General features: G+C 44.9%; 1 protein-coding gene across 5 annotated transcripts in view; it reads left to right on the forward strand.

The window, feature by feature from the left end:
• POGLUT3 (protein O-glucosyltransferase 3) overlaps positions 1-17,131 on the forward strand; it is a 201,090-nt gene that overhangs the window by 1,795 nt on the left and 182,164 nt on the right. For all 5 annotated transcript variants that reach the window (XM_069640275.1, XM_069640273.1, XM_069640276.1 and 2 more), the window contains exon 2: positions 14,506-14,703. In XM_069640275.1, coding sequence (XP_069496376.1) covers positions 14,607-14,703 — 97 coding nt within the window. In that variant the 5' untranslated portion in view covers positions 14,506-14,606. The remainder of the gene's footprint in view (positions 1-14,505; positions 14,704-17,131) is intronic.

Genomic DNA, 17,131 nt, shown 5'->3' on the forward strand with positions numbered 1-17,131 from the left:
TGCATCATATGTGTTTTGGCATAATCACCTGTCTAAGTAGGTTACACCCAGAATGAGTGACTAAGTAGTTACTGTGGTGGGGAAAGGATAAGTCAGTTCTACATCAGAGCCCATTACAAAGCCACTCCAACGTGTTTCATTCCCTCGGATATTACAGGAACTTCATCAAAGGGCAGGTGTTGTAATTCGAATCAGACTGCAGGGGATACATGATGGAAACATTCTATAATTTATGTAGGAATATCTAAATATTAAAAACCAAGTAGGAAACCTGTATCCTACTGGTCAGGAGTGAATCCCGTATCAAATGATAACGAGCGGGGGTACAAATCCTGTATTATGCAGAAATAATTTTATGCTCCTGGATTGCCACAGCGTCTAAATTGCTAGGGCATTGTCTGAAGACACCACAACAAGACATAATGGCATTTCCTCTCAAAAGATGGATAGTGTGAAGAAGTGGTACACGCTTTGGTTTCACGCTGACCTTTAAAGGTCCCAAGCAGGTAAAGATGTCAATCCAATTCTTAAATAAGATAGGAAACAATTGGTAGAAAAAAAGGGTGTGATAGAGAATATCATTATAGCGGTGGAGATATGTGTATACATTATAAGAAATGTGTATTTGACCACATTTATTTAAAGGTACTGGTCAGAACGAGAAAGGGAAAGCCTGTAGTGGTTACATACCTTTTTTTTTTTATTTTTTATTTTTTTATAGCATTTCAGAGTAACCATTCACTTCGTTCTGATGGGAGCTAAACAAACTGTCTGTTGCAGGTTTAAATAGACCGTCTGAGCACAAAATAATTCAGGGTAATGCATAATGCACAATGGCCTATGTGGGTGATGTATGCAAGTAATTAGTTGAGGAAGTGAGCCATTCTGTTTACCGAATGGCCAAGGGCAGACCTCTACTTAAATTGGTTCTGTTGTTAGTCAGTACTTTCATTCAGGCCTGTGATGCGGCTACGTTAGCAAGATAATCCTCTTCTTAAAATCCAAGAGGTTTTTTCAGCTCTAGTCCTGTCCCGATGGAAAATGTTCTTAAGAATTGTCCATTTCATGTCTTCTTCCGTATAGATTTTCTCTTTGTAATGGAAGACCATGGCTTGTAACCACAGAATTTCTAACGTAACGTCTATGTTTGCATATTCGTGTTTTAGCTTTTCTGATGGTCTTGCCTATATATAAGTAAGTACAGGGAAACATATGGCATACACAATCATAGTTGTGTTGCAGTTAGTGAATGTCGGTTGTTTTCTGGGGTATCTCATCTCAAACCCAGGTCTATCTGGTTACTTCTCTCAGTGAATTTGCATACAGCGCAATTTCGCGTGGTGCATGACTGGTCATTGGGAGAAGATTGACTGCTAATCTCGTGCTTTGAATGGGGGTTCTGCCCATCTCGTCATGTCACTTTTACCCAATTTGTCTCAAATGGACTTACTCTTTTTAAATGCAGAGGTGGTGTCAGACTAATACATAAAAATAAACCATATCTGGTTTGATATGGCAGTCTATGGGTAGGTTGAGTTACAGTTACACTAGCCCACAGAGGTTGTTGCAGCCAAGAGAGGAGTAAACCATCTTGGGATTTCTTAGGCCAATCAAATTCATGTGGCCCTCCACACTTCCTGCAGACAATGCAGTCTGGGACTGACATCATGAAAAGACTCTTGTCACAACAGCCAGGATTGTACCCTTACAGAAGGCTTGAAATTGAAAAATCCACTATGGCAAATTGACTCTATAAGGGGTTATTTATTTAATTAATTATGTATTCATTTTTCCTCTTATAATGTGTAGGAGCCCACAGGCATCAGGGCACAAAAAGACTGATGGGAGTGAGAATGATCAGATATCAGGGTTAGTCATCTCATTTAAACAGAAGCGTCTTCAGGCGTATTTTAAAACGATGCAAATCTGAAATCGGCCTCAGCTCAAAATAGGCAGCTTAATCCATGCTATGGGAGCTTGCACTGGAAAGGAGAGACCATCACCCTTTACTCTCTTAATGCGGGGGCAACAAAGAAGCACAGAGTCACTAGGCCTAGCGGTCCTGGCAGATTGTTGCAGCTGGAGACCATCCCGAAGATATGCCAGGGCTGAACCACATAAGCACTTATGAGTAATTGTGCTAATTTTAAAACTAATCCTCTCCTCAATAGCCAGCCAATGCAAATCTCTTCTATGTTCAGAGATTGGGCCACCTCATGGGATACTTTTTACAATATGGACTGCATCATTCTGCAGTACCTGCATCCTGTGGATGCATCTCTTATTTACTCCCACCAAAATAGCATTACAATAATCCAACCTCGGCATAAGCACTGCTCTAGTCAAGGTAATACAGTTTGCCTGAGAGAGGAACGATTTAATTAACCAGAGACATCTTAGATGGTATTGCGCTTTATTCACAACATTACTGGTATGAACAGCTGAATTCAGAGAAGGCTCGAGCGTAATGCCAAGAGTTTTAACTTCTGTGACAGTGTGGATCAATTGTTGTTTGATCTGGAAGCCTACATATTCTGCATTCAATTTCACTCGTGATTGTGTCGACCCAAATATGGGTAAAGCCCCCCACTCGTCTTCATGAAATCCTCTTTGGACATTGGAAGACCAAGGTATCACCTGAACTTTATTAGGGTATAGTTTGCCAAATTCATCTGCCGTAGGGGTGAAGATGAAGACTGCAAGGAGGGAGCAAGACCCTCCCCTCGCCCATCCCAGAGAACCATTTGTGGTGAACTGGTGTTTGGACAAGGCCTGCTGCTTCTCATCTTTGGAATCCATGATCCTGCTCCCTGGAGGTGGCAACCCCTGTGAAACCGCATACAATTTTGAAAAATAAACAGCATAAGAGGAATTGCCGAATTCGTCCGTGTTAGAAAGAAAATCCAAAATGTCAAAGAAAGGGATCCAGGGATTGCAGGGGTGTCCCCCGCTCCCTTTCTTTGACATTTAGGGGAATTCAGGGGTGGCAGGTGTGTCCACCACTTCCATAACAAGGAAAGCGGGGGATGAAGAAAGATTTTCAACAACAACAAAAAAGAACGGACCCTGCATCAGAAGTTACGCCCCTCAATGGGGAGGCAGAGGTCGCGTCTCAGGGAAGCGGCAGTGGCCATGCAGAGGAAACGCGGGTAAGTGAGGACCAGAAGGTATGTTTTATGGGTAGGCGGGTGGCGGGATAGCGGGCAGGGGTCATGTACGAGATTATTTCATTACGGGCATTTCAAATTCGTGATTTTGGAATTCGAAATTTTCCTTACCAAAATAACCACGTACATCTGCCCCTGCAACTGTTCTCTGGCAAACTCCTTGGTTTGAAAGAGCGGCAAAATCACTCGCGCTGTCCTTGGCGACCCTGAAAACGGTCCCCTAGCAACCAAGAAGCCAACAAACATCTATTTTCTGTTTCCTGCCTTGAACTGCTTTAGAGCTTACTCAACCACTTTTTCTTTCATTTTCAAGCTGCCATAGGACCCTCCCCAAAGGTACCTTTGACACTCACTGTTTCTTCGATCGACTTGAGCCACTGACGCGACCATCACCTGTCTGTGCTCCAGCCATTTTTGAACCAAGCCCCAATGCAAATCAACATGGTCTGGACCCCATTGAACCGACTCAACCATCCCGACGAGACTCAATCAATTGGGAGCAACAAAATCAACTGTGTTGATGCCTTTTCAGTCCATTGGGAAGCACCAAGAAGCCCAGCTCTGCACTGTCAAGTCACCCTGGGAGCATATAAAGGTACTGGTAGAGGTTCTGTCCACATTACCTGGTTTATAGGACCCTAGTGTCTTGTGTCCCGTTCGCGTCTATTACCCAATGTCTTCCTTATTTCTGCACACGCTGATAAAACATGACATGAATTTTGCAGAATATTAGCATTATCCTGCTGCTTTTAGGAATAACATGGGGGTTAAGGTTATGTCTACTCTGCAAATTACAATGGCTCTTGTCCACGTTGCAAATATAAGTGAGAGAACCAGTTGGGAATCCCCGGCATGTTTAGAAATGCATACACTTGGTGAAAGAAATACTTCGGGGATATCCCACTGGAATGTTGAAGGTCCTGAAGAAGACGGACATCATTTCACGTCTAGATGACCGTTCCGCTAAAACTAGAAAAAGGGAAGTGTTATTATAGGGAACCATTAAGGAGTATTATTGAATTGTGTGTTCCCTTGACCACCCTCTAGTAGACCAGATTGTCACTGTGACCATTGTCATAGTAATAATTTGTTTTTACATAAATTTACACACTTGGTAAGGTTTGTGCTTAGGTCATAAACCTGAAAAACAAGAGTGCCAAGCATACACAAAGGCATTTTCATAGGTAAAAAGGTCTTGGACCAAGGTTGAAATACATTGTCACAGAACACACTAGTTGGTGGCACAACAAGCAACCTCCCACTGGGTGTTTTTGTGCCATATTAAAGACAACACAGCATCAACAGGGAACGTAGGTGGAATGGTCAAAAGGAACAGACCACCACCCAAGGGAAAATTCACCCCAAACCCTTGAAGCCCCATTTGCAAAGCAAAATGACAAAACAGAATGCAAAGAATCACTGGTGGAGATCCTAGGACAAGGAGGACCAGAAGAAAACACAGGATAGGGACTGTTGTGTGGAGCAAGGGGGGCCTACTTGTGCACGCTCGGCACAGCACAGGTAAGGAATAGTCGGGAGGCAAGTGTTCTGATTACTGCCTGTTTCTGGATCACCCACTCCAATGTGGGATGAGGCCATTAATTCATTGAGCGTTGACATGGATGTATCACCGGTCATGCGTGCGTACGGTTAGTGCCCCGGCTGATCCTACATGAGCTAGCTAGGGCCACAATTATGATCAGTACATAACCTTCCTGACTCTTCCTTACAGCACCTCACATCTCCACATCTCTGGAATTTCAATGAGGGGGACCACATCTATACCCACGTCTCACACCCTGACACCCACATTCAATGGGGATCCTGCCACCCATACCTTTACCTATTTGCAGGCTGCTTCGATGCCCCCCCCCCACTGCACATGTTGCTGGGCCGCATTTGCCGGCACAGTGAGCCAGCATGCAGCAGGCCAGGGTAGGGGGCAGCGTTCTAGCATTACAAACACAAATATTACCGAGTTCAGAGATCTGTTCATGTAAGAGGCATTCTTGGTCATGGTCTTTTGGTTTTGCAGGTGACAATCCTTCATTCTTGTGGAGGTTGTATGGAAGTTCATTGGTCATGATGTTTTGTTCTAAATGGCTTCTTGGTTCAGCTAGCTTTAACAACGGTGGGGAAGACTCTTCTGTTTATCAAGAGCATTAGGGTTATAACTCATCATGGAAGTTGCCTGCCTGTGACCTGGTTGGGACTTCTATGGGGTTGTGGTTGGCATTGAATGCTTCTGGTATCTTTTCATCCCAATGGTTGTCATTCTTATCTTTTAAAATATGCTGCGTTCCGAGTGACAGAATCTTGATCATTGTTGGCAGTGACAAGGGTCCAATGACGATCAGTGATTGACAGGGGACTTGCATCAAAGGGCTAGCTTTACCTCTGGTATGGCGGGTAATTATAAGGACAATCTCTGACCTCTAAATCCGTTTCCTAGACATATTTTATTTATTTTAATTTCTGAGTAGGGCACTACACGCCCAAAGGCTTCAGAGCGCAGCAAGAAAGAAGAAGAGCAGAGCAACGAGGTTGCTGAAAGGTCAAACCAATGAAAGAGGCTGTTAGTCCACTGAATTAAAGAGCACCATTTTTATACTTCTCTTAAATGTTGCTAGGGACTGAGATGCTTTAGTGGCAGGAGGTAGAGCATTCCATTCACGCGGAGCATGGAAGTCAAAAGTTGCTTCTCCACATCTTTTCAAACGAAAGTGGGGTTGAGTCAACGGAGAATTATCAGAGGAACGCAACTGTCGACGGGGGGGTTTTGATGACAATCTCCTAGATAGATAAAGGGGAGTGCACCTCTTCTGACATTTAAAAGCGAGAGAAAATATCTTGTGTCTTATTCTCTGCTTAACTGGAAGCCAATACAGTTCTTTTTTAAAGGCTGTTACATGATTGCGTCTAGATAATCTGAAGACTGCTCTCACAGCCCCATTTTGAGTAGTCTGGAGGTGGTGGAGGTGCCTAACAGTATACTATTACAGTAGTCTAACCGTGAGTTCACATGTGAGGATGACAGGTGCACTCTCTTTACAGTAGAGAGACATGGTCTGATCTGGTGAAGCAACTACATGACCACAGGATGAGCGTAACTGTGATATTTGTTTCTTCATGGATAGCTCAGCATCAAGACACACCCAATGTTTTCACTGACGGCAATAGTAGTACCAGAAATTTCAATGTGTGAATATTGGGAATGGAGCTTCTTCAGGCGAGGACCAGATGCCATAATAAGAAGCTTAGTTTCCAAATTCTGTATTTTATTGTAAACTAGGTCTACTGTGTTGGTATCCTTAGAATGATCACCAGATAGTTCAAATAGGATCTGGGTGTCATCCGCATAATTCGAAAATTGGACACCCAGATCGTCAAGAAGATCAATAAATGGTCTTATGTAAATATTGAACAGCAAAGGCAACATGCAGGATCCTTGCAGCACGCCACGTGTCAGGGCTATGGGATTCGCTGGAGCACCAGGTACGGCCACACTAGAGGTCCTACGACCAAGATAGAAGGAGGCCAACCAGTTGGCGGCAGTTTCAGAGCAAATAGCTCCAGTTAACAATTTGTTATGTAAGAGTTTGTGATCAATTATGTCAAATGCTGCCGATAGAACTAATAATAACAGAAGAGCTGGATTAATTATTTAGATGATTTCCATGATGTTAAATTGAAGATCCAGAAACGCGGTTTCCGTTCCATGCTGGGATCTGAAGCCGGACTGATGGATATTTAATAGATTATTTTCCTATATGAAATTCTGAAACTGTAGATAAGCAACTCTGTCCAGAATTTTCAACAGATAAGGAGCATTGGTGATGGGCCTATAATTCTTTGGAATTGCAGGGTCCAGTGTGTCCTTTTTCAACAGGGGAGTAACCCAAACATCCTTAAGGATGGCCGGTACTGTACCTGATTCGAAGGACAGGTTAATCATTTCTGTGATCCAAGGGATCAGAACATCTAGGAAGGCTTTCAGAATGTCGCAAGGGCAGGAGTCCCCCAGACATGAGGTGGATTTCATGTTTTTGACAATCTCCAAACCCTCATTTTCAGAGCAGCTATGAAAAGTAAACTTAGAAGTCGTTTTGGACAAGTATAAATGTGCATTGTTTGATATGGTAGACTCATTATTAAGAACTAAGCTGGACAATTGCTTGGAAATAGACGGTGACTGCCAATTTATTTTGCAAACTCGTCCTAAATGGATTGACACAGAGGGAGTCTTAAGAGATAAGTGGTAAAGTTGATGAATGACTTTCACATTCTTTGAGAATTAAAAAAAGTTCTTTGATTTTGTGTTATCGGTGCGTACGTTGTAAGTTTTCTTTTTTGCTTCAATAATGGTATGTTTATATAACTGTACACTTTTTTTTTTTTTTTTTAATAGTTCTCGAGGGTGATAGGTGAGGGGTTCTTCCTCCATGTATGTTCTAAAGCTCTTTTTTTCCCTTCTTGCTTCGACAATCTCATCTTTCAACCATGTCCGATGGCGTCGATATGGTAATTGTGCTGGTGTTGTTGGGCTTCAACTTTTTCATTGTTAATGTTAGGGGGTCGCCAAGACAAATGTGCAGGACTTGTCATGTTTGCGGGATGCCTGTTCATTTGTGTTGCTAGGGAGCACCTGCTGGTTGGGTGTTAAGTGGTAAAATGGTACACTTCGTATTCGATGTCTGCTTGTTTCTCAAAGGCAATCTAAATTATTTGATATAAAATGTTCAGCATCACCAATGGATTGAGACCAGCAGGTGATCACTCGTTTACTTGGAAGGGCGGTCCACTGTCTGTTTTCAGTAGTCATGGGATTCCGTATAATGCCGTGATCTTTTCTAATTTGGGTAGGACCACTTCGGCAGCCATCAACTGCTCTAGCTTGACTTCTTGGTAGTGCCGGAAGGCATCAAGGATTAGCGAACAGCAGCCCATTAAACGGGAGCAAAAAGCAGTTCTCACATTTTCCCACAGGGATCCTCCTCTTTCTGAAGAGAAAATGACAGGCAGTGGTTTGTTGGACCCTGCAGCTGGGCACGTAACACACATGGCCACCAGTTCCCTGACTTTGACGGCTACGTATGCAAACTACACTTTTTCTCATAGCTTTGTTTTTGTTTTTTTAAATGCCTTGTCATTCGTGTAACTAACCAATCAGTCAGGGCATCCGGGATCACTATGTTGGGTGTTCTGCAAGAGCACCCCCTCTGTAGACTTTGACAATTTATTTAAAAAAAACTTTTATTTACTGGTGAACAGTTACAGCAATTACACACAGTAAAGCATTACTATTCAATTACATAGATACAGTCCTTTTCACAGTAGTGGATATTGCATACAAGTATGTTAGCTTAGCACAGATTTGCTTGATGACACCGTAGTTCAGATTAGTCCTGCAAGGCCGCCAATACAGGGGACTTGGGTTCTTCATCAGCCTGTCTGTTAAGATAACTAAAGAATGCAGTCCAAATTTTTTAGGGCGAGAATGCATGGGGAGGGATATGATGTATTGCTCTTCACAGGACTGCGTCCAGGTGAGTGCATTCAGCCACATTTTAAAGGTATGGGGAGAGGGGCGTTTCCAACACTAATATGCATTTCTTGGCCACCATACCGCTTACATTCAAAAACTAGACATTTACTTGGCATCATCACTGCTCCATACCCCGAACAGCACACCAATCGGGTCTGGGTCAACTGTTGCCCCCACGACATCAGAGAGAGCCCTGAGGAGCTCACACCAGAATGCATTAAGTGCGTTACATGACCAAAACCTGTGCATGTCGTCGGCGCTTTCCAAGCGGCATCTTGGGCTGGTGTGTATCTGGCTCTGGGCGAACTTGGCCAGTTTATGTGGAGTTAATATAATCTTTTCAGCAGTTTGTATTGCATGCAGCGAAGTATAAAATTAAGTGAAACTCTGCGTGTATGAGAGCATAGTTTTCTCTACAAGCCGTCCGTAATCTCTAGGTCAAGTTCGCCAGCCCATTCATTACGTGCCTTGGGGGGGTTGGTCTGGAGATTTCACAATCAGTATTTTATACAAAGAGGAGACTTACACCTCGGCTATTACTGGTATTGGCTATGTACTGTATTTCGGGTGTATCGGGGGGCTAGTCCGGGTAGGATGACCACATGGCACGGACTGCAGCTCGGAGTCTGTAGTATTGCAGCATCTCCAGTGCTGAACCAGTGTGACCGGGACGCCAAGTCTGTGGAGTGATAAACTTCCCCTCAGGGAATAGATCAATCAGTGCATGGTGCCCCAATTCTAGCCAGCGCTGAGACAGACGTTTGTCATGTGTGGGTTCGAGCCTGGGAAACTCCCAAATAGAGAGCCATTTGTAATGAGGGCGCAATTCCGACACCGGACTCAGTAGTCGGTTACATGCCATCAGTGTGGTCGCGATGGGGTCAGATGTGGCGTCCACTTCATACTTACGATGGAGGACAAGAGAGATGATGTTTACCTCGGCCGCTGCAAGCCTTTCCAGTTGACATGGGGTGAAGCAGTAGGGTTCTTGTACCAGTATGTGGCGTATTGGGCTTGTGCTGCAACCCAGTACAGAGTCAGATCGGGGGCAGTGAAGCCCCCGACTTTGGCAATTCTTGCTTAATTTCTGTGAGGGCGCTAGGCATGGTTGCAATACGCTTCATCTGCAGCTAGGAATCGGAGCAGGAATTGAATCCCTTGTCGTTGTTTCAGCTGCGTCTTTGGTCTTCAAAGTGTCAGTCCACTGATTCTGCACGTATGAACTATATGCCAACAGAGTACGTTTATGCTCACAATAGATCCAGGACACTAACGATTCGACATTTCAAGAATTGAAGCATACAGCTACGTGTCATGCAGGTTTACCCTACCCATAGTGACCCTTGGAACATACTGCTAAAGACCTGTTGGCTCCAGAAGGAATATTGCCAGTAGTCCTACAGGATTAATCCTACAAGTGTATTACTAATGAATACAGGACACCACCTCTTTGCAGCAGTGCCAGGAGGCGTTTTCCCTACAGAGATCCCCAATCCGGAGGCCCAGACGAAGGCGTTCCAACAACAAGCCGTAACGCCACAGGAGTAAGCACATATTGTGCTTATTTTTCCTTTTCCAACTAGATAGGGGGCTTCTCCCCCTGGCGTAGACCGATGGTTTTGGTCCTCTGTTTATAGAATTCAAAAGCTACCCAGGCTTCATCCCCACGGCCCTCCGAGCATAGCTAGGCAGAGTGTGCCTTGCTGTACCTGAGACCAGACGAGCCAATTTTTCCCTTTTAACTCTTACTCCACATAAGTCAACAACGAGAAGTTGCACTAAAGGATCCATTTATTTGGCCAGCCTAGATCTAACACAGTTTAGGATGCCAAAATAATTCTAAAAACATGCAGAGGTAAACCAGGTCATTAAACAACCTGAGCTAACATTCAGGGACCGAATTTTCTGTACCTCTCTAATCATGATGTGCAAGCGTTAAACAATCACTTCCATATAGTGCTAAAAAAAGTTTTTGCAACTATCTGCTCTTGTACATGTTTACTTTGATGTTATACAATGTAATCCATATCACACAAATGATACTAACCCACCAAACATGTGATTTTTAGACAATTGCTTCTCTCTTTGTGATTTTGCTTTGACTTTTTGGGATTCCTTCCTTTTTTGGATAAATACAGACCAAGAATAAATTGACCTAAATTATTTCTACACGAATAGGGGATTTGTGCCTTATTTGCTAGATTAGGGGATACAATTGTGTATTCATAAAGATACTAGGTTTACTATTTGAAGCCTTACTTTGTAAATAACTTGAACATAATCATTAAGACACCAAAAGATAGTGTCTAGTAATCTATCTGTGGTTGGAGCTCTTCCTTTGTTCCCTATTTGTACAACAACCCTCCCACCCTTCCACAGTAGGGGCTATCCCTTCCGTTACCAAGCATTGCAGCTTATCGACAGGCCAAGCCCACTTTTACAAGAAATACCCTCTTCGATATACTGTTTGTCATGAGTTATGGACGGTACAAACACTTCTTTAAGTGGGATACGATTCTTGTTTTGAGAAGTTAAGATGTTCATGCTGTTGCACTGAAGGCGAGGACGCAGTAAGATGTGACTACATTTGGAGGCTGGAAGCGCATTTACTAAGGCGCCCGTGTCAGTGATGGCCAACATTCGTAGGCCATTGTCATGGATCTTGCATCTCAGTCTTTTCACTTTACTTTCATAAGGTTTGTTTCAGTGCCTTAAGGCCACAATGATGACAATTTAGTGAACTCTATAAATATTATAGATAAAGACTAAACTATCTCTGCTGAAGTCTTAGGATTTAGGAGGGGTCTCTTGGTCAATAGAAGGATCCATCTATGGAACAGCTGTCTCAATGCCACTGACTTGGTGACATTGGTTTGGAATGTCACACTGTTGCGGCAGGTGTAGCCTCGTGCAGGGCAGGTTCCGCGGCCATGTCCATCCCCGTCACAATGCGCTCATGCTTGTTTGGCACATCAGAAAGTTCCATCTCTTGATGTCGCCGAGTCACGCCGATGTAGTTGGCAGGATTTGGGGCTTGCAGAGCTTTTATGTCTTCTCATTGCGTGAGCTTTCTTAATGGCTTGTTTTCTCTCAGAATGTGATTTGTCCATGGCTAAGGCACGTTAGTCAGCAAGGCCATGATTTTTCACCAGTCCTGGATTTTTTCTGATGAGAGAGCAGAGTTTGGTCTGGTACGCACTGATTTTAACGAATTGAAATCGAAGAATGACATTTTAACAAATCAAAAAACAGCGAAAAAATTACGAATTTTATTAAAATAATATATGTGGGGGTTAAATCATGTGGGATGGGGTTTTAAACAAGGGGAAACAGGGGGCTTAGAGGGGGTACCCCCTAAAAAAAGAAACAAAAAATGGATATTTGTTCATTGTTTTGGATTTGTTAAAAAGGCATTCTTAATTTTTTTAGTTCGTTAAAATCACATGTAACCCGTTTGTCTGGGTATGTTGCAGCATAGTTAGACAGATGTGCAGACTTGAATTATTTGGGTGGGCCTTTGCATGATTTCGGCTGGTGGCGGAAACGCATGTGGGATGCGTCAAGTGATTCTCCAAGCATCTACAGGGATTGCCACACATTAAATCATAATCCGGGTTGACCTGTGGCTGAAGGTAGGTTGATAACACTGTTGTGACTGCCGTGCAATCTTCATAATCGCCTGCTCAGGAAGCGTGTTGAAATGTTCATGAAAATCTTCTCCCACCAGGTGTATCAGTGTGGTGCGTATGATGTCGGGGTCACTCACCATAAAGGACTTTTTTCAACGAACTAGACACAGCACCCAACTTGAGCCTTGTATTAAAAATGTCAAAGGGCAGACGGGGGGGGGGGGAGCAGTACTTGGTTGGCTGTGCAGTGGATGTGCTTTGTCAAGGATTTTGACATGGATGCAGCTCTTCCGAATCACAGGGATGTTTGAGTGGGCGTGAAGATTTGCTTGGAGCCAGCAGCCAAGGCAGCAAGGCCATGTGTAGACTAGTGACCAGTTTTCCCTGCTGTCTTGGCAGTAGGAGAGGCTGCTGTGGGAATGACCACCTCATCGTCAATTGTTGTGTGGGGGCCACCTGAATATGCAAGGCACAGTATGGGAAAGAATAGCTGGAAGGCACGTATTCTGATTGTCCGTTACTGGTTCCCCTGCTTGAGGGAGGGCTAGGCCCTTTTTTGTTCATTGGCCTGTGATGGTCATGTGTCATTGTGAATTCTGAAGTGCGTGTGCGAGGTTAGCGTCTCCTACAAGAGCCAGCTTGGTCCACAATTCCGATGAGGACATAGCATGGACGATCAGGAAGGAGCGGTACAAAGGACAATTGTTATTAGGGTATTTCTTGAGCATGAACCTAGCTTCAGGAAGCAATGGGGCGCTTTACAATCCTAAGGGGAAGAACACAGTAAGGGAAGCGGAGAAAGGGAGCAGGGGGCTAACAGGGGAAGGGTGGGCAATTGGCAGCAAGTGATCTACAAGCAACAAGGGGAGCAGACAGTTGGGAGCACCCTACCTGAGTCTCAGGTAGGGTGGGGATGGGGAGTGCAGGGTATGTGAGTCAAGGTGTTACGGTGTTAGGGAGGAGCCATTCCTTGAAGAGGGAGGCCTTGAGCTCTTTCTTGAACTGTAGAAGCGACGTGGAAAGTATGATGTTGTTTGGGAGGAGGTTCTAGAGTTTTGGAGCGTAGACAGAGCAGGCCTATCTTCTGGTTCTTGCCTTCCCCTGCACCATCAGAGTTCAAGTCTGCATATTTCCTTACTTCTGGTGGACTGCCGGCCTCCAGGGATGCTGAGTGTCTCAGCGAGGTTGTTTGGGTACTTCAGGGTGACTGCTTTGTAGATGATGCAACAGGATTTGAAGATGATACTGCTTGCAGTGGGAGCCAGTGCAGTTAGATGAGGTTCAGGGGCGGGGGATGTGGTGTTATGTGGTCGAATTTGCGCAGCCCTTTAATGAGTCTTGCTGCAGCATGCAGGAAGCATCTCAGGGGAGGGGTGACGGGGTAGTCCCTGGAAGGCCTTCCAAAAGAGCACTGCCACCAAGCAGGTGGGAGAGAACCAAGGCTTGGCCAGCAGAGCTGAAGTTGTTTTCTGGGAGGAAGGGCTTGATTTTCTGCAGGAGAGAACATTGTTACCGAGCTGTCCGTGTCTTCATTGCTATGTGCTGTTCGAACGTGGGGTGTCTGTCGATGTTAAGCCAAGGGATTTGGCACAGGTGGCCAGCTGCAGTGCAAAGCCCTCGAATTTCATGGCAAAAAACCGGCAGCAAACACAGATACAAGAACAGAAGCTGCATTAGCAACAAAGGCAACACAGCTCTCCTACTGCTACATGCAGGGGTGTTGCTAGGTCTGGAAAAGACCCGGGGCTATGCTAATGTCGGAGCTGTCAGGACTGGGGGCTAGCTAGCCTTTTGGTTGTAGCTCCTTAGATTCTATCCGGGGCTACAACCAAAAGACCAGGGGCTATAGCTCCCTTAAACCCTCGACCCCCCTAACAATGCCTCTGGCTACATGTCCAGGAATATCAGAATTTCCAGAATCTGTCTTGTGCCGGTCCTGCGCTTACTGTTCGCATGTGCAAGTAGTCAGTCACCAGATAGCTGAATACCCTGCTACGGGTGCTGCCATTGTTTTTCTCAAGTTTGTAGCGTTCTATTTTCAGTCCAGCTGTGCCTACTACATCTTCATTATTACCACCAGGGCCACATCAGCACCAGCGCTCTGTGTAAGGAATCTGGGCAGCCTAGATAGCCTTACGTGATCATTATTTTTTCTTCTTTTCAGGACCGAAAACGTTCAAAGTATCCATCAAAGCACTCTCCTCAAAAGAATACATCCGCATCCACGTGCCCAACCCTCTAGACAGAAACGATGGCTCGTTCCTCATGCGCTACCGGATGTACGGAAGCATCAACGAGGGGCTCCTGATCGACGTACTCTATGGCGAGGAGCACGTCGCCCAGTCTCCGTATCTCTTGAAAGGTATGCCAATAGTCCAGCCTGTGTAAAATTCCATGTATTTGCAAAGGCATGGTCCTCCCGTGTTTCATAGAATTGTCTGAGGTTTTCATGTCTGCTTTTTAACCTTCACTTAAGGCACACGGCATAAAGTGGTATGTGACTAAGTGCAGTAGGGTGAGCAGAGGGTAAGTTAGAAGTTAAGTAGGGTGATCAGTCAACACATTTAGTGGCTGTCGGCTTAGACTTTGATATGAAAAGAAGCCTGCAGCGTTGCACACAGTGGAACTGCACTGAGTTTGAAAAGCGTGCTTGTGAATCCAGCAGAGCCTGCATGCGTATCACATGTTCCTACTAGAGCACAGTTCTCATGTGAAATATTTTGCTGGCATGAACGTTGTTTCTCCCTCGAGGTATATTCTTGCAACATTTTAAAAATAGTAATTTTTTTCAGTTGGTACATGGCAGACCTATTGAAAATGCATTTGCCGAAATTGTGAGAACAATTAACAGGGCCAAATAACCTGTTCTGTGGGATGGTGGATTAGGAAGGTTTAGGATCACGCTTTAGCTGCCTGTGAAGAACAACAGCTGAAATATCTGTGGGTCTTAGTCTGGTCCCGCCCACAATGACCGTCCAACACTGAAATGCTAGGCAAATCTCCTCTGAACCAGAGTACTAACGGCACCGCAGACACGGGGTTCAGCCCTGGTGGGCATGCCACGGGGTTCTGCTCTGACCTAAGTGAGGTGCGGCTCAGGTATGTCATCTCTAGCACACATATTTAAGTGGTCAAAGGGCCTCATTACGAGTTTGGTATTTCAGAGGTAACCCCTCTGAGATAACACCAAACGGATTTACAGTTACCCCCACTTGATCCTGTGAAATTACCGCAGGATTACAAGTGGTGGTAGGCGGTATAAATCCACATTTTCTGGAGTCCATAGGACTTCATTGGGGATTTTTGGTGGAATTAATTCCACCAATTCGTGGAGGATTCAGCTCCAGCATCATGCTTGAGGTACATACTCCACTTTTCCACCCAAAATCGGCGGAATTACCACTCTATGAAAACGTGTAATTTGGCAGTGCAGAAAAAATGGAGGTAACTGAATTACCTCAATTTTTCCCACACCACCAAATTCGTAATGAGGCCTAAAGTCTGGATTAGCAAGGCTACATTAGGGTACACCATTCTCACTTTAAATACTAGGTAGCTTGCATCAACAGTATAGTGAGCCTTTTGAAGGAGTGGTGAACTTCGAGTTAAGGTTTGATTAGTAGTGGGGTAGGCTTTGCTTATATGCAGGAAATACTTAATGTGAGCAGTCCTACAAAGTGGGGGAATGTTCACCACGCATTGAGGCACTGGAGGCGAAATGCAAAAAGCTGGGAGGTGCTCAGAATCTGTCCCAGCGAAGCAACATTTGGATCCAGGGCGTGCCAGCTCACGTATCAGATGGGGAGCTCCCTGAATTTGTTTGCTCCATCCTGTAGGTCGGTGACAACGCGAATATGGAACTGGCCAGGATGTACCGCACTCGCCCAAGAGCACAGTTATGGCCCAACGAAGCTCAGGATGTGCTTATGAGAGTGCACTTTTACCTCGCCAAAGTGTGATTAATGGAAGCTGCGAGAAACCTGCCAGAAAATCTCTTCAGCAATGCCAAAATCCTATTGTACCAAGATCTCTCCTGTGAGAAGGGCCCAAAATCTCTCCTGTGTCATGGGCCCTCAGGCCCATGACAGAATGGCTCTGGGAAAAACAAATCCCATACAGATGGGCTTTCCCCACAGCTCTAGCCTTCAGCATCAATGGAGAAAAGTGTCTGATAAAATCACTTAAGGAAGGGGAACGCCTGCTCTCACCTGCTACACCCGGAGACTCAACATCTTCTGCACCTGACGAACATTCAAGTATGGGATTTGATACGTCGAGAAATATCTGCACTAAGTCCAGAGGTCATGCAAGCTTGGAGGTTCGGATGTGGAATCTGAACAGACACTGAAACCTAATGGTCTTATACCAGCCCTTAATGGCTTGACCATTATAAGACCCTGTTCCACATGCAGACGGTGTATCCTTAACCTCAGGCCGTGCCCGGGTCCCCCCCGTCCCCAACGAGCCCCAGTGCTTTGCTCAGTTACACATCAACCAATGTTGTTTTGTTTATGCAAGGAGGGGATATGAGGGGAGTTATGTTTGGAAAAAGCCCCGATATCTTGCCATATGAGTTGAGAAGTCTTTGCATCAGACACATATTATGAACACTAGCATGTTTTTACCTCGATGCACCCACACTCTTAATGCTAGGCCCTGACGATTCCATAAGCGAGCTACTTCACTGCACCACTTGGAACGTATATGGGTTAAACTCCCCAATGAAAAGTAAAGGGGTGTCACTACAGCTCCAGGACTTGGGCACCTCCCTGGTCTTCCTTAAGGAAACC

This window comes from Ambystoma mexicanum, chromosome 7q, assembly GCF_040938575.1.
Source record: "Ambystoma mexicanum isolate Mex_15411 chromosome 7q, UKY_AmexF1_1, whole genome shotgun sequence".
In the NCBI taxonomy this organism is placed as follows: Eukaryota; Metazoa; Chordata; class Amphibia; order Caudata; family Ambystomatidae; genus Ambystoma; species Ambystoma mexicanum.